The sequence below is a fragment of the Equus quagga genome, chromosome 4, assembly GCF_021613505.1.
Source record: "Equus quagga isolate Etosha38 chromosome 4, UCLA_HA_Equagga_1.0, whole genome shotgun sequence".
NCBI classification, from domain to species: Eukaryota; Metazoa; Chordata; class Mammalia; order Perissodactyla; family Equidae; genus Equus; species Equus quagga.
The window spans coordinates 86,667,702-86,691,600 of NC_060270.1; the positions used below are offsets into that span (position 1 = coordinate 86,667,702).

The 23,899-nt window shown below is 37.7% G+C and overlaps 1 protein-coding gene across 2 annotated transcripts in view; it reads left to right on the top strand.

The window, feature by feature from the left end:
- The window catches only part of ARHGAP15 (Rho GTPase activating protein 15), a 606,459-nt gene that overhangs the window by 70,696 nt on the left and 511,864 nt on the right, over positions 1-23,899 (top strand). For both annotated transcript variants that reach the window (XM_046657907.1, XM_046657908.1), the window contains exons 3-4: positions 1,992-2,060; positions 15,474-15,535. In XM_046657907.1, the coding sequence (XP_046513863.1) occupies positions 1,992-2,060; positions 15,474-15,535 (131 nt within the window). The remainder of the gene's footprint in view (positions 1-1,991; positions 2,061-15,473; positions 15,536-23,899) is intronic.

The following is a 23,899-nucleotide window of genomic DNA, read 5'->3' on the forward strand; positions in this document are numbered from 1 at the left end:
AGGAGACAACCAACAGTCTCATCAGTTACTCCATCAAGCTCCAATTCCAGAATCTCTGGTGATAAATAGCCTTCTTCATCAGACCCAATTTCTCTCCAGGGGGTTAAGGATTCAGAACTTGAAAAAGACACTCTCTGTCCTACTTTCCCCATCACATGCAATAGACAGTGATGGAGCAAGAACTTAGTAACTGGAGAGAAAAAAACAAAAACAAAAACAAAAACCTTTCTCATTTGCAAGGGAAAGAATGATAAATGGCCAAATCACTGGACCAAAATGATGATTACATCCTGCTGGGCAGGTGCTGCAAGACCCTTGCCCTGGCAGTAAAGACCATTCCTGGCTCTCCTGGCCCTCCTTTCTGGTAGAATTCCCCATGTCCATTGTTTTCCAGGGTTTCTGGCTCTGCTTTCCGGAGGCTTTTTCTTCTGTATTATCCTTCATGGGCCACATCTGAAGTGAGCATTGAAGAGAATGGCCTTCTTGAAGGTTGTTCTGCCTTCATAATCCAGTTTTTGTGGATTCAAGGGTTGTATAGAGTCATGGGATTTTTAGGCCTGGCTTTCTGGTTTCTTTTGATAATTCCAGCAAAATCTTAGTAGGTATTGATCTAATCCCTTTGGTCACTTAGACATGCCAGTAACCAGAGCCAAAGACATCCAACGTTCTTTTCTAGACATAGTAACCAGGCCTGCTTTATTTCTGTAACTTCTCACACTCATGTCTCTCTGTCTTTCTCTCTGTCTCACTCCTGTTTCTCTCTCTCTTTCTCTCTCATTCTTCCCTCCCCTCCTCCCTTTCTCCTTCATGCAAAATATTGGAAAATTTCTGTTTAGTGAAACAGTACTATTAATGAGAGCTTGTGTTTAAGTTATCAAACAGTACAATATTTAATTATAAATTCTTCTCCTCTTTTTGCTTTATTATGGACTCTGTCTATGATGCTTCTTTAGGAGAAGGAACAATAAGGCATTTAAAAAATTTTTTCCCAAGCACTTATTGTGTGATTATTGTGTATTTAAATACATCTGGGTCGTAGTAGAAGACATGAAAATTAATAGGACATGGAATTTGAAAAAGCTGAGCTCATATCGTGTCATGAACACAAAAGTTTTCAATATTAAATAGTTTGTTACAGTTATTATTACAGCATTGCAAACCACCTGAAATATAGAGGTGTAAAACAATGATTTTTTTATGCTTACAGAATCTAGTTAAAAATTCAGATAAGGAGGCCAGCTCCGTGGCCGAGTGGTTAAGTTCACGTGCTCCGCTGCAGTGGCCCAGTGTTCGGATTCTGGGGGCGGACATGGCACCGCTCGTCAGGCCACGTTGAGGTGGCATCCCACATCTCACAACTAGAAGGACCTGCAACTAAGATATACAACTATGTACGGGGGGGTTGGGGAGATAAAGCAGAAAAAAAAAGATTGGCAACAGTTGTTAGCCCAGGTGCCAATCTTAAAATACAAAAATTCAGATAAGGCACGGCAGGAACAGCATGTCTCTGCTACACTGTGTTTGAGTTCTCTGCTGAGAAAACTTGAAGGTTGGGAGTGATGATGGCTGAGAGAAGCAATCATCAGGACATCTTTATCCTCACGTGATTAGTGGTTGATACAGGCTGTTTGCAGGAACCTCAACTAATCTGTCAGCCAGAAAACCTGAGACCTCTCTCTGTCATCTCTCTGTGTGGGGTGATTTGGGCTTCCTCACAACATGGCAACTATTTTCCAAATGTGAGGGCTCAGAGAAAACAAGGCGGAAGTGCACGACATTTTAAGACTTTAATATTTGAAGTCATATGGTGTCACTTCTGCTGTCCAAAACATGTACTTCTCATTTTATATCTACTTTATTCACCTTCCTGAATGAATCTGAATATGATTATTTTCATGTGCACTCTTACTAAATTATGCTCTTTTAAATCACTTAAAACTTTTTTTAAAAAGAAAATAATAAAATCCTATCAAATATCAATGTTTTTGCAGATATCCCGGCACAGAAGGAATCATTCACAGCATGTCTTGAAAGATGTCATTCCTCCATTGGAGCAGTTGGTAAGTGATTGCTTCACTCCAAGACTGTATTATTTATCTACTGCTACAAAGTAAATTGCCCCAAAACTCAGTATCTTAGAACAACACACATTATTATCTCATATTTCTGTGGGTCAGGAGTCTGGGCATGGCCTAGCAGGGTCCTCTAGTTCAGAGACTCTCAAAATGTTGCAATCAAGGTTTAAGCCAGAATAAGGGTCACATCTGAAGGCTTGACTGGGGAAGAATCTGCTTTCTAGCTCATGTACGTCATTGTTGGCAGGGCTCAGTTCCTCCAAGGCTGTTGGCCAGAGGCTGCTCTTGCTCCTTGCCACTTGGGTTTCTCCAGCATGGCAACTTGTTTCTTCAAAGCACACAAGCTGAGAAGGTGAGAGAGTCTGCTAGCAATATGGAAGTCAAAATCTCTTGTAATGTAATCATGGAAGTGGTAGCCGATCAACTTTGCCACATTCTCTTGGTCAGAAGCAAGTCACTAACTAAGTCCTGTCTACACTCAAGGAAAAGGGATTACACAAGGGCATGAGTATAAGGAAGCATAGATTATTGGGAGACTCATGCAAATTTTGACAGTCCTTTTTATTTAAGGAAAAATTAATCCCTTACTGGTAGATTGTAAATCCATGAGAGCAGGGATTTTTTTTTCATTTTTGTTTATTTTTGTTTCCTAAAGACTAGAAGAGTTCCTGAAACATTGTAAATAATGTGAATGAGTGAAATATTAGAGGTATACGAAAAACACACAAGCCCAACCTTTCTAATATATTCTGGTACTTCTTTCTGTTAATGACTTCTTTGATAACTGTAATGCCCTTTTTCTCCATGCTTTTTTCTTCCTGCTCTGTTTCACATTGGTCAACATGATTCCAGTTTCATTGACTCACAGGATATTGCACTATGGTAACTTTATTCCTATCTATCTCCTGCTATTCCTTTCCTGTATCTTTGGGCTTTCTCATTCTCAATACTAAAAATATATCTTTCGTTTTGATTCAGTTCTCTTATTTTCTTTTGTTTTGTTTTGTTTTGTGTGTTCGAAATCCCTTATCTTCATGCCAGCTATTCCGTCATTATTCTGCTTTACTCCTTAAAAAGATTATTTACCTTTACTGTCTCTAATTTCTTCCCTCTCTTTATCTCTTAAACCAACTCCAATTAGGGTTTTATGCCAACCACTCACCTCCTATCAAAGTCATCAATTATTTCTATATTGCTGAATCCATTGGTAAAGTCTCAGTTCTCTCCTTAGTTGATCTATCCAAGAATTTAAAGATTTCTTCTTTTTGAAACATTTCCTCACACGGCTACCAGTAAACCACTTTCTCATGGATCTCCAATTAATTAAATGGCCAGCTATTTTCCATCTCCTTTGCTGGTTCCTATTCATTTGGGAGCTCAATTATTTTCTTCTTTCTCTCTACACTTATTCCCTAAGGCATTTCATTCAGTGTTACATTTTTATATACTGTGCTACACTAACTACTTCTAACTTTCTCCCTCCAGCATGGACCACTGCCCTAAACTCCAGTACTGTATATGGTGATGTTCTCATTTATATGTCTAACATACATCTCCAACTTAATATATCCTAAACTGATCCTTATTTTTTCCCAAACCTGTTTCTACCAGTCTTCTCTATTTCACGAGATGCTAAACTTGTTCTTCCAGGTGCTTCAGTCAAAACTCTTAATGTCTTCTTTGACTCCTTTGTTTCTCTCAAAGAAACAAGGCTTCCAGTCTCTCCCATGGTAAAAGCTGAGAAATGTTTGGTGCTTCACCAGATCCTACAGGTCCCAGCTACCTCTCTGGCCTCACCTCTGCCTCTCTTTTCCTGGCTTATTCTGCTCCAGCCTTGCCAATCTCCTTACTTCTCCCACAGGGCCATTCCACTTGCTCTTTCCTCTGCCTGCTACAAAATAATTCATTTGGTGCCCAGAAATTTGTAAGGTTCATTCCTTCATTTGCTTCACTGCTGTATTCAAATATCACCTTTTTAGATAAGTCTTCGTAATCTACTTTAAAAACAAACAAGCAATGCCACCATTTCGCTCCACACTTCTCTTCCTCTAATTTGATTTTCTCTGTAGAACTTACCACCATGTGGCATACTATACATTTTTTAATATTTGTTTGTCATCTCATTAGAATATTCTCTGAAGGCAGCAGTACTGTCTCTTTGTTTATAACTCTATTCCCATGATTATAACGGTTGCTAGAACATGGTAAGAACTCAGTAAACATGTGTTAAATGAATGCATGAATGAAACAGTTAATGGCTTTTGTTTTTAATTCCAAGCTCATAATGCACAGATCTATACTTATATACTTTCCCTTCATTATCTCATCCTATATCTTGAAGCACTAATTAGTCATTTCTTTTCGTACGTCTTGGTGTCAGAAGTGAAATCTCCCAAATCGTCACCTTCTTCCCCAACTGACTCCCCTTTCCATTGAGTCCATCTCTATTTGGAGCAAACATGTGTCTAGGCTTAGAACACATTTTCTTTGCATCCTTTATTTTCTCTATGACCCTTCACACAAGTTACCATTTTCCGAAGTGGTTACTCCACAGTGGATGTGGGGCCCACGTTTTTCTCTATGTGCACAAGCACACCCTTTCCCAGGCCTTCAAATGCTTCTGATCTCACTTCCCGCTCCACCCCCATACTCCCCCATGCCTCTCTCACTCATCCTGTGTGGGAATTCCACACCAACCTTCTTTAAACAGTATCTTCATTATTTCATTCTCCTTGTCAAAACTTTCACCAGCTTCCTATTTTCTATAGCATCAAGTCTATGGACCTCTCTCATAGTCCCTGATTGCCTTTATTTATTATCTACTCCCAAATACATGCCCTCAAGCCAGGAACAGTAACTTGATTAAGATGGCCTTTACCTTGAAGGAGCTTGGATTTTCTGTAACAATTACAGTTCTCTCATCTCAGCGCTCTTTTGTGCTCACTCTTATTTCAAGGGTAATAGACTTGTTCCATTTCCAGACTGTAAATGCTTTGAAGTTAGAGGCCATGACTTGTATTTTCTTTATTATATCACACTTGCTCTTTCTTTGCTTTTGGCACTAGTATTTGTTTAGAAAAGATACGTTTGTCAATTGATTTAATAAATAAGATATTAAAAGTTTAATAAAATTATTGCTGATTGCAGATATTAATAAATATATGCCTGCTATTCATAGTGAAAGTCAATTTTTCAATTTAATTACATATAGTAATATCTTGTTTTCAAAATGAATTACTTAAGTCTCAACTCAAAGATCATTTTCCCTGGGAAATATTTCTCTGATCCTTCAAATTTGAGTAAGATAGCCCCATTTTGTTCTGCCTCCCTGTAGCAGCTTGCCCTCACCTCTATCTATCAATTGCCTCTATCCCTACTCACACTAAAATTGCCTGTTTCCTCTTCTGTCTCTCTTATTGACCTATAAGCTGTTTGAGGGGAGAGCTATGCCTCACTCACTGTTTTATTATTAGGACTTCATATAAGGCCCGGCACAGGGTAGCTGTCCAATAAATAGGAAAGTAATTGTGTTTCTTTTCCATAAATTTGGATTACAGAACTAATGAAGTGCATAAAAATAATTATAAAGAACTGTATATTTTAAATATAGCACATGCAAATGTTTTCTCTGAAGTATTTGATGAAACATGGCAAAAGTTAGACTGAAAATGGAGCTCTGTGTGTGTATGTAACATAAATATATATAGGCAATTATATATATGCAAATATATATGCAATTATATTTGAACAATGCCTTAAGGTGTCTCAAATTTTTACATAAAATATGTATATTAATTATGAATTTTAAAAATTCCAATTAAGGTTATTATACAAATTTAATCAATCACCATTGATGTATCTGTGCTATGCTTATATATTAAGCGTAGGCTGATATTAAAGAAACAATTAGAGTATTTAGAAATTTTCTCAACGTACCTTCCTAACATTAATGTTATTTGTTGGTTTGCTGGCCTTTAGTTGGCTGTCTTGATGCAGTCTCAATTTTTAATGAATGAAACTCATTTTGAATATCCCAAATTATGGATGGTATATTAATAGATAATACATCTATGTGCTCAATACTCTATCCTAGCTCAGATAACCTTGCAAAGGTGGCATCGGGAAGTACTGCTAAATAGAAGGCAAAAACAATAATTTGTTAAGCTCGTTAGCTTGCAATCTCTTTAAATCTCTCTTTCTCTCACACACATGCACACACAAACTCTAGCTCTGTAAACTAGTTTAGAACTTCTAACCAATTTACTTCCTATTCTTGACTTGCATTTCCCCGAATCCTCTCTTTGAGTACTTGTTTATCTGTCTTCACAAACACAGGTTATATTCAACTTTTATCCATCAATCTCTATTTGAAATAAGTTGCTTATTTAATATTTTTTTAATGACAGAAGCACTTATCTTTTCCCCACTACTCTTATTTATGACTCACTGCATTGTGATGGGCAATGCCAAAATAACCACCAACTCCCCCAAGCAATAAATTCTAATTAATTTTTAACTGTCCATTACTGTTTATACCAAGACTTGAATTATTTTCCAGAGTCTATAAAGTTTTCTTTACATCTGACTAATTTAACTTTATGTTGTTTTTACCTATGTTCACATATTCTTCCCACAAATCTGGCATGTTCCTTAGTTCCATCTCTGCAACTCTCCTTCCTTCCTCATACCTCAGCGTTGCTTCCAGAATTATCCACAGTGTCTTTCAGTAGTTTCCCTTGGCAGTAGCTACCAGGATGAGACACCATCTATGAAATAATATGCATTAAAACACTTGAGAAAATAATAAAATCTTTTAAGTTGATGTTATTGCTCATTATTTTAACCATATGGATCTTTGAGTTTATTTATGGCCAACATTTTGTGCTATATAAATCTCACTTCCTTTATCTCTCATATTTAGAACTTCCCTGAACATTTTCCAGGAATCATGAGAGGCCTTGGCTTTAAGCATTACTGGCAAAAGTACCCCATTAGATCTGCCTCCTTTGGAAGAAAATGATTCACTTTACAAAAGTGGAATGTGTCATGGTGGGAGCTCCAATAGATGCTATCAACATTTGGTAGCAAGGCTTTACCTCTCAATGTTCCATTTAATAAAGTAGATTGTGATCAACGTGGTTAAACAGAAGCATAATGCATTTCTTTTGAGTATTGGCAAAAATACATTCCTAATTGGAGTCTAAAATCTCATGGTGGAAACCACCCAGTTCACTGACAGGTGATGTCATTTATGCCACATGGTATGCACATCCAAAGCTATCAATGCAAGAGAACTTAATTATTTTCTGAGAATCTGTATGGTTACTTAATAAGTGGTGTAATGCAGCAAAGATTTTAAACATGAAACATCAAATATACGAATATGCATTTGTTTCTTGATCTTATACATTTTATATTAGAACTCTTCATGAGAGCTAATTATTTTCAGAGCACTTTCCTTTTTTCCCCTAAAGAAATGTTCGAGAAAAATAACACTGTTTGTAACATGTTAAATCTTTATCGTCTTTATTTTTATCAAAAGAGTATAGACTTGTCTATGGATAACCCTGCAGGAGTCAAAAGCCTGTGGCAGGTTTTAAAGAATCATCTGCTACCTCCTGAGCTAGAAGGATTTGGAGGCCGGAGCTCAGGAAGTTGCCATGGCTTGGGGGCAAAGCAGGCTTTTGCAGATAAACCTTAAGTCACAGATTCTACCTATTGGAGCCAGATATCATTTTGTGGATTAATTAATACTTGTGAGGGCTTTGAGGATGAAAGATATTGTGAGCATGCAGTGTTTTCTTCTTTGGAAACAAAGGACAGCCACTTCGGAGGAATAATTCTATTGATCAGGCTGTGCTTTCTTTAAATTGCAAAGAATTTCCAAAAGCTCTTCAGTCTTTCAAAATTCTACTTTGGTAAGATAAAATTAGATTTTCCGAAATAACATTCTCCCAGATCGTCAAGCTAGTAGAATGTTAATAATAAATTGTATAATTTAATAACTCTAATGGAAACCATCTCCAAGATTTTATTGTTTCACGTGCCCTTCCTCTTCTCAAACAGGAGTGTGTTTATTAATTCTGGTATTTGTTGAGGCCATGTGCTAGGTTTAGGGTATGCAGTGATATGCTAAATAGCCATGTCCTTTTCTCAGGGGCCTTGCAGTCTAGGGATGAAGATGAGTGTTAAACAAGTAAAGGAAGACATCGTTCTATAAATGCAAGTTACAAAGCATGCTATGACAGTGGAAAAACAAGGATCTATGAGAGAGGGAGAGACTGCCTTGGATTAAGTAGTCACAAAAGCACTCTTTGAAAGGTGAATTTAAATTGAGATTTGCAGGGTGGATATTGTTTTTCAAGGAAAGAACTGGAAGAATGATGCAAACAGTAGGAACAGAAAGTCAAAGTTCCAGAGGTCAGAACAAAGCCATCACATGTGAAAAACTGAAAGAATGCCACCCTGGCTAAAATAGGGAAATAAGTCAGGGAGTGTGGGGAGAGGGAGGCAGCGCTTAGATCACGAAGGGCCTTGAGGTGCCCATTAGAAGTTTAGAAGCCATTAAAACTCAGAAACAGGGCCCAGCTGGTGGCTGAAGGGTTAAGTTCACAGGCTCCATTTGACGGCCTGGGTTTTCGTGGGTTCAGATCCTGGGCATGGACATGGCACCGCTCGTCAGGTCATGCTGAGGCAGTGTCCCACATAGCATTACCAGAGGCACTCACAACTAGAATCTACAACTATGTACTTGGGGTCTTAGGGAAGAAGAAGAAGAGGAAAGGAAGACGGGCAACAGATGTTAGCTCAGATGCCAGCCTTCAAAAAACAAACAAACGGGCCGGCACCGTGGAGCAGCAGTTAAGTGTGCACGTTCTGCTTCGGCGGCCCAGGGTTTGCTGGTTCGGATCCCGGGTGTGGACATGGCACTGCTTGGCAAGCCATGCTATGGTAGGCGTCCCACATATAAAGTAGAGGATGTCAGCTCAGGGCCGGTCTTCCTCAGGAAAAAGAGGAGGATTGGCAGTAGTTAGCTCTGGGCTAATCTTCCTCAAAAACAAACAAACAAATGCAGAAAGAGGTTACAATAACTTTTCCCATCCAGGCCCACATTTGAAATTCGTTTAACTCTCGAGTAGAGGAAAAGAATACACACAACAATAACAAAAACAGCTATTAAGATTGAGCAATTCTTTCTTCCCTACTGCCTAGACCAAAATTAGGTTATAACAAAACAATTGAATTACCCTAATAAATTGCCCAGACAGTAACTGGGAAGGCCATTCTCACTGAACTCCATGACAGGCCAAGAAAGAGCAAGAAATTTAAACCAAGGACACAAAAAAGAGAATTCAGGGAGGAAGAGAGAAACTGAAGAGGAGGAAGGAGAGGTGAGATATAGGAAAAGCCTCCAAAAGGTTGAAGAAATTTCCTGAGACTCAAAGAGGTGCCCCTGTCAGACTGTTCCCCAAACAGAACTTGGATTTTTTTGGTGGTGACCAGATGAAACACACTGGTTACAAGATGAAAGGCTCAGGAAAAAGGCTATAGGGGGCTTTAAACATGAAATAGTAGCTTTTTCAAGATGACATTTTGAAGAGTTAGGGGTAAATAAATCAGAGACATATGGGTAAAATTTCCTTTGAAATACACAGGGGTTTAAAATGATGGGAAAAAGTACTTGGCGAACATAATATGTGCTTTGCCAAACCCAACGTTTGAAAAACAGTTCAAGACATTCAGCGGAACCCCAAAGCTCCACATGTTCTCTCATCCTGAGAGAGAGAGAAAGCAAGAAAGAGAGAATATCCGTGAAAGCAGTGAGCAACATGTATTCTAAAAGGTGTAAATAAATTGCAATGAGCAAACCATGCCTGACTCTGAGACTCGAAATCAAGACCTGAAATCCAGAACTTTTTTGAAAATTCTTAATTGCTCCTTTCCAGGCACTGCTCATGTATGGCACAGCATCATTTTTCTTTGTTTTTCTTCCTCTCTCCTTTTCATGTAATTTTTGTATCCAACTTGAGAATTTTGGTTTACCACTTTTTAAGAGTATGCGCACAGTAAATTATGTATTTACCTTAGGCAAAAACATCAGATTTCATGTCCCTGAAAACATCACATTTCATTCTTGAGCTATCTGTGAGATGGTTCTAAATTTAAGCATTTAAATTTTTTTAAATTAGTACTTTATATGATGTACAGATAAATTGGATTTTTAAGGAGATTTTTTTTCCCTTGCTTTTGTTTCTGTTCTTATGGATTATGTCCACTGCAAGTTCATACACTTGGGCAGCAGGTCTGATATAGCAAGAAAGCTAGAGCCAGTATAGAAATAAGTGGAGACTGAGAAGAAAAATATAGGCAGTGAGTCCTAAAGAGGAAAGGGGTGCAAACTGAAGACAATGTCACAAGAAGGAAAGCCAATGGAAATGGGTAGGATGAATAAATTCTAAAGACCTAGTATACAACATGGTGATTATAGCTAACGATACTGTATTGTATACTGGAAATTTGCTAAGAGAGTAGATCACAGGTGCTCTCACCACAAAAAAAGATTTAAAAAGGTAACTATGTGAGGAGATGGATGTGTTAATTAGCTTGACTGTAGTAATCATTTCACTATGTGTCTGAATATCAAAAACACCATGTTGCACACCTAAATAAATACAATTTTTAATTTTAAAAATGGAAAAGTAAAAAAGAAATTAAATAAAAAGAAAGCCAATGGAAAGAAGACAAATGTCTTTTTATGTGGCTGGTGGAGAAGTAAAGAAGAGATTTAAGAAAGAAAGAGAAGCATCGTTTGGGGATAAAATGATGTAACTAGATGTGTCCTTGTTCTGTGCTTTTTAATAGAAATCATCTGAACAAACAAGATTATCAGCAAGTCTACTAAAATTTCAGAAAAAAATATAGCAGATGCCTCATTATTAAATAGGAAGATAAATAAATGCTAAATAGATTTGAAAATGATAATAGCCCAAGATTGTAGTTATAGAGAAATGATGCAATGTTCTCCTAGGGGAAGGTCAGTCACTCCTACAGAAAGTTTCACAGAGTGACACTACTAAGGAAGGCTCACTCCTCTGCAGGGCTGGGGCCTATCTCAGTGGATCTAGAAAAATTATATTTATCAATATTATCAGTGTTTATGAGGATGATGATCCCTTGGGACTATTTCACAGTAACCAAATTTGTAAGAGTCTGATGTATGAAGCGTAATTCTGATTTACAAATTTATAACGGGGGATATACTGATGCTAACTATTTAAGTCACCCACATTCTACATCTGAGGACCTAGGAAGTTGCCTTAGGAGTCAGAGGGTTCTCAATGAATACAGAATCAGGACAAAGGGGAAAAGAACAACAACCTGAAGATGTCAGCAGAACAAATATTATAAGGCAGGAGGGCTGTGGGGTTCTGCTGTTAAAAGCCAATCCCTTCTCATCAAAACTGGTGGAAGTCTTAGATTCAATTCATTTCCACTTATAAACATGTATTTTGACAGAACTCTTTTGGTAGACTGGTGTAGATGAAACCTATTGTTTTCAATTCTATTTCTTTTATCCAAGAACAACATAAAGCCTTCACATAAAAAATTGCAGTGTCTGTACTTACAGTTTCAGACTAGTCTTTCTGCCATGATTGTTACCATTAATCAAAGGTTGTCTTCTACTCTCCTACCTTGTCTATCACCTCAAACTTAGGTTGATAAACAGGCGCTATCTGGAGATCCTGCTGCCATTCAGTCTTTTCATCTGTATCTCAGCACAGTTGTGCCTGCTGAGTACTTCCTCAGTGCTAGTAGGCTGGCTGGCATCCAATATGGACAAATTGCTGATCTTTCCTACAACTTACCATTAAATAAGGCTTCTAAGGACATTGAGCAAATAGCTCAAGAAGCCAGATGCAGCATCTAAAGATTGGTTGACATTTCTTAAGTGTGCGTAGTTTAGAAAGTACTACTATTTTAAAGAACTCAAATTAGCCTAGAACGGGGCATGTAGTATCCTAAACCTAGACCTCAATCTATACATAATTTTGTAAATTACTAGAGACAAGACCTTCTGAGTCCCAGATGACCAACAAACTCCAATGTAACTTATAGATCATTGTCCCTTCAGACCATAGGATTTACATAAAGTAGAAATCATTAATTAAAATAATTGATAAGGTGCCATATACAAACCTACATGCAAAATACATAGCAATCTTCTGGTTGCTCTAATAATCCTTCTTTTAGCTCCTATGAGCCCCAGAATAACTGATACCTAGTGCCTGGAACATGGTGAGGTATTTCAAAGTATGATGATAAGGAATAAAATAAGGAATAATACATCTATCTCATGGAACCTTTGCTTGCCAGCATGAGACTTAAAATAACACGGTGCTTTCAGTGGAGGAAGTCTAGCTGGAGTTTTCTGTTCCAGAGCAATAGTTGACCTGAATCTCTGAGATGACTAGAGGAGAGTATGGCAGACAGTCCCCAAAAAATGAGGACCAGGAGTACCTTGAATGTGAACTCACAAGCTGGTCTGCCTCAGTAAGATTAAGACTGTCCCATTAGCCTTTGCAGTCCCATTGTTAGCAGAGCAGCTGGCATGTAGGGGAAGGGGATGTTACTAATTGAAAACTTGTTGAAAGAATGAATAAGTGTACATCAAGTATGGAAGAAACAATGGAGAGAAATGAACACCTGATCTTAGAAGTGGGAATATGTTGGATGTACACGATGAATATAGGTAAATGTAGAAATGTGCATGCAGATACATGTAGATGTGTAAAAATATGCATGGTAGTAGTGAGCATAGTAGGTCAAAGTACATGATAGAAGGATTATCAGCCTCTTCTAATGACCTGGAAGGCGGTTTGGACTCTGGAAGATGATATGGGAGAAGATAGCTGACTTGCTCTTCACCTCTCCCTCCTTCCTTTTCCTGGGACCTCTGCATGGTCATGCCTGGCAACTCTATTGCATTGACTCAAGACCATGGGAACTGGCTCAGCATATTTGATGGCAATGATGTCACATCTCTAGAGCCCGGGCATGAGAAATCCAGCCTGAGGTCTCAATCTCTGGTATCCTAGAGAGGGCCAGCCGTGTCTGGAGGAAACTACTTATATATTCAGGGGGAGAGAATTTTAAGGTATATATCTCAAGCCTGCTTACGTTGATTTCTCCCTGTAAGAGTATGAGCTTTTTACTTTCACATTTCCCTTCTCCTTTTAGAGAAATGGTCATCAATAACTCATCTGTGGGTCCTAAGTGTCCACCCAGGGCTTGTCTAGGAAATTTTGGGGGGGGGGGGGGAAAGCAGTAATATTAGCTGAGAACGTATGCACCAATTTTTACAAGGATGGAGAGATTTTATAGCTTTATGGTAGATAAATTCAGGCTTTTGGTAATTATTTTATTTTCATCAGAAGAAAGATCAACTAAAACCATAAATTTTGTCTATGGTTACACAACAAAATTTCTCAATATACATTCCTAAAGGAAAGGACCTCCTCTGTGATGTTAATTCCTACTGAAAACATGTTTCTTCCAAACATTTGTAGAAACCAGTGATGCCCAGAGTTAAACACTGAACTTGTTTTATGGGTTTTAGGGGGTAGACAAATGAGATTTCCTGGCACCAAGAAAAAGTGACAGTATGCGTAGAATAAAAGGTGGGAAAAGCAAACAATTAGATGTACTCAGATTCAAAAAAGGCACTACTGAACACCATGATTCTAAAAATTATCCAAGAAAGTTTTCTTAGATTCTTTCACACTTGTGGAGAACATGCTAAAGTAAAAGAAATTTTCTGGAAATGTAGACGTGTGAAAAATACTTTGCTATGATTATCATAAATCACTTTTATTATCCTTATCATTATTTACTCAAAAGTATATTGAGCAAATGTATTTTGAAAGCTAAGCACTGGGCTATGTGTTAGGAATATAATAATGAACACATCAGAAAAGATCTTGCTTACATCAGGGTGAGTCTTGTAAATAGCCAATTCTTTAACTGATGAAATTATAGTGGTTTGGGACAACTCATTTATACCCAAATATCTCCTCCTTCCACCTGTCATAATACGCATGGAATTGTTTTTTGCCTTGTCCAGTTTCCTATGAAGATTTAAGTAAACATTTAAATATTCATTTATTCATCCACTCATTTGTTCAAACTGTTTATTCTTGTGACTGTTGGTGCTAGCAAGTACTCAAGGTGCTGGGAATCCAGGTGTGAAAGGTGGAGTCACAGCACAGGTGCAGACACAACTAAATAAGTGGAGAATTACAATAAGATCTGATAAGTGCTATGATAATGATAATGACAGAATGGAAATGGAGATATGGGACAGGGGCGCCTAAAAGAGACTGCAGAGAAATCATGGAAGGACTCTCTAATAATAGACAAATTGCATTGTAAAGTAGATTTAATTTGTTTAGGAGTTTCTGAGATGCAGACACGGTGGAGGTGGAGCATCACAGTCATGGGAAAGCATATGTGGTGGCACTGAGAGAGTACAGTCCTTCAGTATAAGGCAAATGACTTCTTAAAGCTTTTAGCATATAGCATGGGGGAGAAGGATGTCAGCAATTCATCAAGGTGAAAAGGGTAAGGACTCGGGATGGGGGTGTGGGACAAACAGGGGAAGGTAGAAATAGAGAGCTACAGGATGAAATCACCTATTATAAACTTTGCTGGGACTCAACACATCGCAATATGGCTTGTGCATTTATTTAGCCTAGAATTCCACAAAAACCTCTGTGGAGTTAGAAGAAGTTGTTGAATCTCCTTTAAGAAACATGCAACTGTATTAGCAATGAAAGCCTATAAATACAAATAGGAAGTAAGCCCGCATACTGGAAGAAGACAATGATGTAATGCTATTACAGCATCTCTTGGTAACTGAATGAAATGCAAGAATTGTCACTTTTTAAACCATCTCACTACCATGTTTCAACTGGGTAGTTACCTGGTTCCACTGAATTCTTCTCACTCCCAGGCCTCAGCAGGCACATGTGCAAGTGGGGATGAGGAGGAAAAAGAAAGAACTTTTACAAAGATGATTGGTATAATTAAGGAAGGCATTAAATTTGTCTTTGTCCTAGCATTGTTAATCAATTTTCTAAGCAAGAGACTTCAATGCCCAGAAAGGAAAGAGAGTAAAGGTGTATCACCAGCTAACAAATCATTCACAGTCCGCTTTGTAATCTTTCTTTTGGATATTTAAAGGTCGTGCAGGCACTTCCCATAAGCTATATATTCATTATTAATGAAGTTCTATGACTGGAAACTTCCATCACTGCAATGACTGTTGGAAAGCATAGGTTCATTCAAACTAATAATGCATAGGAGTTTGTCACCGTTTTAACGTATACATTCTTCTTGCAGATGGTTGAAAAAGAAGGTTATCTTCAAAAAGCTAAAATTGCAGATGGAGGAAAGAAACTAAGGTAATGAAAGTTCTTTAATTCACTGTTATATAACTATACTGGTTCCCCATCTTCTCAATTTATGTCACTGTTATTGTTTGGAAAGGAAGCGACTGAGGTACAAGACTAGAGTATTCCCCTCTGCTATCACTGCGATCAACGTTGTTTTTAGTATAATTATAGTTTTCCAATAAAGTACTGCTTTCTATACTGCTGCATAGAATATATACATGAAGTGTTTCTTGTCCTCCTGGAACTTGAAATCTTAAAAAGGCAAAGAAATAAAATAATGGGTGTTGATTTCTGGGATTAACAGATTAAGGGATGAATGGATTTATTTTGCAGTATATAATAATCTCCCTGAAATACATGAGGAATGTAATTTTTTGAAGGATGGAGGATTTGAAATACATTTGTTGCTCAAATAAAAATCATTTGAGAAAAATAAAAGGCAAATAATATCATCTGTTAGATAAAAAGTTGGAAGTTGCTGTGATTGGAGTTGAAGACGACTGCAGAGGAGGTGAGAAAAATTAGAAAAGGTATTAAGATTTCCTCAGGTAATAACAACAAAAACTTTGAAGGGAAAAATAAAGTTGATAGGAGGGTAGAGAAAGATGCTAGACATTTTTTACTTATAGGATATTTAGAAATAACCATCTCCAGTTCAGAACTTTTGCTATTTCTCATATAGGTCCTATTATATACTTAGATTTGTGCTAGGTGATATGTACCTTTCTAGAAAGGTATGTAGAAAGTGCTCAAATTGGGAGAAAAGGCATTTACTCAAGACTGTATTACTAACAGTTAAAACCATAAAGGATAAATGTACTAATTAGCTACACAGTGGGACACTTGTTAATTGTATAACACAATTCATTACTAGAATAGCACTCCAGCCAACACTAGAGAATGAAGTATGCTTTTGTTTGCTGGCTATAATGCAGTACGTATACATTTATTTAAAAGAGGTAAAATTGAAGGAAACTCATTTATAATTCCACTACCTAAGGTAGCTATCTCAATTTTAAAGAACAAGCTCTATTTTCTGTCCGTATCGTGTCTTATTCGGGGATAGCTGGCAGGGCCTCGAACCCTCTGCTAGACTGTTCCTCTGCAGTAACCCTGCAGCCACCCTCCCTTGAAGGGTCCAGGAGACAACATCAAATACAAAGCTGTTTGAAGAGACTGGGCTATTCTTCTTCCCCCCAAAGGAGAACCTGGCTTCCTAAGTTGGGTTCTGAAAGGGCAACAGGAGGGATTCTTTAACTTTGACTAGCCCCGCCTAGTGTCCTCTTTTCCCCTAGACCTCACTCCCAGCAATATCAGCTCATGGAAGCAGTGTGGACGGGACAGCGATGACTCTTCCCCAGATGAATAAGTCAAGACCCTTTCTTACCTTACCAGCCATGTGGACAAAAAGGGACAGAGAAAGGTCCCAAGGTCTTGTCTATGTTATCACTTCAGGCCTTCACTGGGGCGTCATAGGAAACAGGAAGTGACAGCTGTAGTCACTCTTACCTTCCAGCTTCATACAAGGAAGAGGAGGGGATCCTAAAAGGAATTTCAAGAAAACAAGATGATGCCCCAGCACAGTAGTTTCATAAAGTGTCCTTGCCGATGAGTCATCCATAAACCATCCTTATGAATTTTTTTCCTAGAAGGTGGGTCAAGAAAATCAGAGGAGTAGAATAGTCTCTTTTCCTAACCAACTCATATGAATATATTTTTACATAGTTTCAGTGTGTATACCATTTTCTATTTGTTTTGTTTGTTGTTACTTTAATCAGTTGGCATGCCATTTCTGTGTTCTAGTTTAAATTCATATAAACATTAGTTTGTACTCTATTTTATTGTTATTTCAATCAGTTTGCATACCACTATGCATTCTTTCAGCTTTTTTTCATTTAAAGTTATATAAGTTTTAGTTTTGCTTTTTTTTTAACCTCAGATGTACAGAATTGAGTTGTTTGTACTCTTCAGTGTGTGGCCTTATATTATCATCCTTCTAGGCATGATCCCTAGCTGGTTTTGTATTATTCTCAGTCTCTAATCCTCACTTCAATCCCCTGTAGAATGTGTGTTCAACAGATCCACTCTCCACATATTTATTTGGCTATATGTGTGACATTCTAGAAAATAGTGTGTAGTCGTGTGTATGGGAATGTATCCTAAATTGCATAAGACTTTTTGCGTTGTAAACCTCCTTCTGTTTCCTACTACTTTCGTTCAGTCTTAGTGTTTGGATATCTATGTCTGTATTTAAAATGAGTTCATTTCTTTCAGCAGCTACTCATTTTGCCATTGTGCACATACACCACATTTTACTTTACTCAATCTCCCAGGATTGGACACTTAAATTGTCCCTAACTCTTCCATCTCAAACAACATTGCAATAAACCACACAGGTATGTCTCCTTATGAAGCTGTTAGAAATTCCCTCTGGAGGATATTCCCAGAAGTGAAGGACTGCGTGGTGGTAAGGTACACACATTTATAAATCCACTGAGTGCTGCTGCAGACTTTCTCCTGAGTGAGTGAACCAGTTCACACTCCCTGTGCAATGCAGAAGGGATCCTGTCTTGCCATAACGAGAATCTCAGCAGCACATACTATTATATAACCCTCAGTTTTGCAGGTTGATGGCTATAGAACATTACTTCAGTGTTGCATTTATTTTTATTCCTCTGTTTGGGATTTCAGTTGAGCATTATTTTATCTATTTAGAGTCAGTTAGGTTCTGAATTCTGTGAATTGCCTATGCATAAATTTTAACTATTTTCTATTGAGTTCTGCCTTTTTTTTTTGAGAGAAGTCCTAATATACTCTAGGTAGTAATACCTTGTCAGCTTTAGGCTTTGGAGATTTCGTATCTCCCACTGTCTAATTGCCTTGCTGATGAAAGCCCTCAATGACCAGAAGTCTTTAAATTTGATCCATATTGTTCCATAATTTTATTTATTTATTTATTTATTTATTTGAGGAAGATTAGCCCTGAGCTAACATCTGCTGCCAATCCTCCTCTTTTTGCTGAGAAAGGCTGGCCCTGAACTAACATCTGTGCCCATCTTCCTCTTCTTTAAATGTGGGATGCCTGGCACAGCATGGCTTGCCAAGCAGTGCCATGTCCGCACCCGGGATCCAAACTGGAGAACCCCAGGCCTCCGAAGCAGAACGTGCGAGTTTAACCGCTGTGCCACCGATCCGGCACCCATAATTTTAGTTTTTACTGTTTGTGGGGTTTGTTTTTATTATAAACACTTTAAAAATTGAACATAGTAGATATAGATATATAATATCCCACCCCGTTGATGGAACTGGAATATGCCAAACCTTTTCTACGCTCCTCTTTTATTTTGTTTTCAAATTGATTCCAGTTTTATACTAAAATAGTTACAATTACAGTAAATCTCCTATTGCTTGTCAATTTTTCTTTTATATTTTCTTAAGATAAATTCTAAGCCTGGATTACTTGATTAAATCACATGACCAATTTTGATGATTGTTATGGGTTGCCATGTAGCTCACCCATTCAAGGAGTTTGTATGTTTTGTAATTAGCAACAAAATAGTCAGGTTAATCATAACTTTGAAAAGTAGTCTAGTTTTCATCCCATTGATAATTTAATAACTATGAAATGGTGTACAATAGTTACCATAATTTGTATTTCTTCTGTAAAATTTCTTCTGACAGCATTTTCCCCATTTATCAAAGCACTTTACATCTTTTTATAAATTTTAATGAGTTAATAAGCAATATTAATAGATGCTCACTCTGTCAACCATTTGGCTAAATGCTTTACCAGTAATACTGAAATAATAGTCTAAGATAGGCAGTATTCTTACTTTCAGTTTTACAAATGGAGAAACTTGGTCACTCGTTTCATTTTCTCCTTTCTCTCAAATCTTATTGTATGTATAGTTACTATCAGATTTTTAGCCTGGTCCTCTGTTTGAAGTAGGTTAGTTATTTTTTTCTCTCTTTTTTTTTCAATTATTTTATTGAGGCCGTAATGGTTTATAACATTGCGTAATTTCAAGTGTGCATTATTATTTATCAATTTCTGTGCAGACTGCATCATGCTCACTACCAATAGTCTAGTTTTTATCTGTCACCATATATATGTGTCTCTTTACCCCTTTCGCACACTCCCCAGCCTGCTTCCTCTCTGATAACGACTAATCTGTTCTCTTTATCCATGTGTTTGTTTATCTTCCACATATGAGTAAAATCACGTTGTGTGTCTTTGTCTGGCTTATTTCACTTAACGTAATACCCTCAAGGTTCATCCATATTGTTGCAAATGGGATGATTTTGGTCTTTTTTAATGGCTGAGTAGTATTCCATTGTATATATATACTATATCTTCTGTATTCATTCATCAATTGATGGGCACTTGGGTTGTTTCCATGTCTTGGCTACTGTGAATAATGTTGCAGTGAATAGAGGGATGCATAAATCTCTTTGAATTATCGATTTCAGGTTCTTTGGTTAAATACCCAGTGATGGGATAGCTGGACCATACAGTATTTCTATTTCTAATTTTTTTGAGGAATCTCCATACTGTTTTCCGTAGTGGCTGCACCAGTTTCCATTCCTACCTGAGTATATGAGAGTTCTCTTATCTCCACATCCTCTCCAACATTTGTTATTTTTGTCTTGGCAATTATAGGCATTTTAACAGGTGTAAGGTGATATCTTGGTGTAGTTTTGGTTTGCATTTCCCTAATAATTAGTGATGTTGAACATCTTTTCATGTGTCTGTTGGCCGTCTGTTTATCTTATTTGGAAAAATGTGTCTTCATATCCTCTGCCCATTTTTTGATCAAGATGTTTGTTTTTTTGTTGTTGAGTTGTATGAGTTCTCTACGTATTTTGAAAATTAACCCCTTGTCAGATATATGCTTTGCAAGAAATTTCTCGCAGTTGGTGGGTGATCTTTTCATTTTGTCCCTGGTTTCTCTTGCCTTGCAGAATCTCTTTAGTCTGATGCAGCCCCATTTGTTTATTTTTTCTTTTGTTGCCGGTGCTTGAGTAGACAGGGTGTTCGAAAAGATGCTACTAAAAGAGATGCCAAAGAGTCTATGGCCTATATCTTCTTCTAGCAGTTTTATGGTTTCAGGTCATACATTCAAGTCTTTAATCCATTTTGAGTTAATTTTTGTGTATGGTGTAAGATGATCGTCTACTTTCTTTCTTTCTCATGTGTCTGTCCACTTTTCCCAACACTGTTTATCAAAGGGACTTTCCTTTCTCCATTGTATGTTCTTGGTTCCTTGGTCAAAGATTAGCTGTCTATACATGTGTGGTTTTATTCCTGGGCTTTCAATTCTGTTCCATTGATCTGTGTGTCTGGTTTTGTGCCAGTACCATGCTGTTTTGCTTAGTATAGCTTTGTAGTACATTTTGAAGTCAGGGATTGTGATGCCTCCAGCTTTGTTCTTTTTTCTCAGGATTGCTTTAGCTATTCTGGGTCTTTGTTATTCCCTATAAATTTTAGGATTCTTTGTTCTATTTCCATGAAGAATATCATTGGGATTCTGATTGGAATTGCATTTAATCTGTAGATTGTTAGGTAATATGGACATTTTAAATGTATTTATTCTTCCAATCCATGAGCATGGAATATCTTTCCATTTGTTTATGCCTTCTTTGATTTCTTTCAATAATGTCTTATAGTTTTTCTCTCGCTAGAAGCCATTTGAGACCAGGGAGCAAAAACTGTCCTTTTATTTTGTACCATCAACAGTACCAGGGGTTTCAATTGTCACCTAACAAATATTTTTTATTAATCTCTATAAAGTTTTCTACTCATCAATCCATGACAGGTCTTCCATATCATATTTGGTGTCCTTATTTTGTTTCCCCTCCCTCCTTTTTTTCCTTTTTCTTTAGCTTCCCATTTACATATCTTTTCTCTGTCTCTCTACAGAAAGCTTGACCTATCTCTGAATGTGAACAAGAGCAGGCGAAAGGAATGAAAACTCATTGGTTATATCTTACATTCATAAAGGGCCGTAAATTTAGCCTTATTTTGAAATGAAGTTCTACAAATGTCTCCAGTGATACACAGACAGGATTGAAAGCCGAATACATTCAGCATTCAACTTTAATTTTTAGTAGTAATATGCTTTAGCTTCTCTGATGAAGTTTAGAAATTCCTTCATTTTGGGACTTCCATCCCCAAAAGTGAAGTTGCCAAGTCCCCTCTGTAGCTCTCTGAGGCCCTAGTGAAAAGTTATTTTCAATGTCTTAGTTTACAAATGGCACCTGACAGCATGTACGCTATTTCAGAACACTTATCTCTCCCTCTACATCGCTCACTTTCGGCCTACCCCTTTGTCATCTTATCTGTGGCTCTGTACATTTTATCACGTGTCGCTTCCCACTCTGCTCTTGCCACGGGCATGGGAAGAAATGCTTGTGGGGGAAAGATGGACAGAAGAAGGGTGTGGAAGAAAATGGAATAAAGATGGTGCAGTGGTTATGTCTACGGGTGCCCGTTTTCATCCTAGAGCCTACAGCTCTTAGACCTCTGTTTTATTTATTTCCTTATTTCTTCTTTTAACAATGGTTACTCAGAATAGACTTTCTTTAGAACATGATACCAAAGTACCTTCCTAATGTGAACTTATTTTTTCTTTAGCACTTTCTGCTCAGGATCTGAATAAATTCTTCCAGGCTGAATCTGTCTTTCTCTCTTTTTAAGTTCAGGACTGAGGACTGGAGGGAAAGTTTGGAGTACAGAATACAGAATTTAAATTGTAAAAGGTTGCTTTCGTTTTGTGATTTCTATCATAATGCTCTATCGTAATTTCCAACATCTGAAAACTCTGAATATATAAAGCTTTTACATTTTTAGCAATAGTGACAAGGATGTGTGCATTTATACCTCAGTGTCTCTATGATCTTCCTTTGGGAGTGGCAAATTATAAGAAGCTTAGAATATGAGAGAAAAGAAATAAGTTCCTAACTTACCATTTTGAGAATGAGTCAGCACATACAACAGTGTCCGCAGGATTTTGCCTTACATCAGTCAGGGACACTGAAGTCCATCACTTTCACTCCCGCCACTGGTGCAGAATCAAGTCAAATCCAGTGTGACCAAGTCAGACAACAAAGGCAGGTGCCCCAAAGAGAGTCTGAAATTTACAAAGTAATCTCACATATATTTTCTTCTTTTTGGTTTGCCTCCCTGTCATTACCTAAAGTAGGCATAGGAGAGGTGAGGATAGGATATAAGGGTTTGATGTCAGAGCAAATGAATGTGTTAAATCTGAGCTCAAGTTAACAGATTCTTATAATGGTAATGAATAGCCATTTTCCATCAAGCATCCTTCAGATAAGCAGTTACAAAGTTGCTGTTATTATGTGCTGCCATCCAGTGTCCATTTTGCAGAATGCAAAGAGTTTTTGGCCAAGCTGATGCCTGTGTTCGAGTTTTTTTGTTTTTTGGAGATTTTTTTGCATTTCCTCCTCTACAACTCAGGATTTGTTTTAGGAAAGTTCTGTGAAGTGTCTCACTTGGAGAAAATGTCCCACCAATTTCATAAATTGTAAATAATTGTCTTTATTAGAATTCAGTCCTGGGGGCTGGCCTGGTGTCGCAGTGATGAAGTTCACCCATTCCTCTTTGGCGGTCCGGGGTTCAGCAGTTCTGATCCCGGGTGCAGACCTATGCACTGCTTGTCAAGCCATGCTGTGGCAGGTGTCCCCCATATAAAGTAGAGGAAGATTGGTGGCAGATGTTAGCTCAGAGCTAATCTTCCTCAAAAAAAAAAAAAAAAAAGAATTCAGTCCTTCCTCTTTCCTAATTGTATTAAGACTCTTTTTCCCCCTTAGATGTGATTTGTTCTGTGGCAAACAAAAATTGAAGGAAATACCTGCATTTCTTGCGCCAGGGTCTGTTCCCTGCACTGAATCACTAGCATCAATATCAATTGCTCACCGATTGTTACCTGTAAATTTGTGTGGAGACTGTCTCACCTATTCCTGGAAACTATGACTTAATAAAGTTGGATATTTCCTGACCTATATGTCTTACTTAACCCTCAAGTCTATCCAACAGCTTGGTTTTTATCTCTCTGTGTGGAAAACTAGAAAAGAATGCCCTCAAAGTTAAGATGGTGAAATACTGAGGATTAATTGGCTCCCATTGATGGATGAATTTACCTGCTGACCATTGAGGGAAGGTAGGGATGAAAGGGCTTGCAACTGAGCATGGCAGAACAGCCCAAGTCAAGCTAAGAAGTGCCCTCCTCCAAGGAGAAAGACATTCAAACACTTCTTTGACAACAGTCGTGTGTCTTCCTCTCTCAGAGCCTATCATGGAGCCCTCCATAGACATGCTCACTAAGACTAAGGGAGAGCTGCACGCCCCCTGCT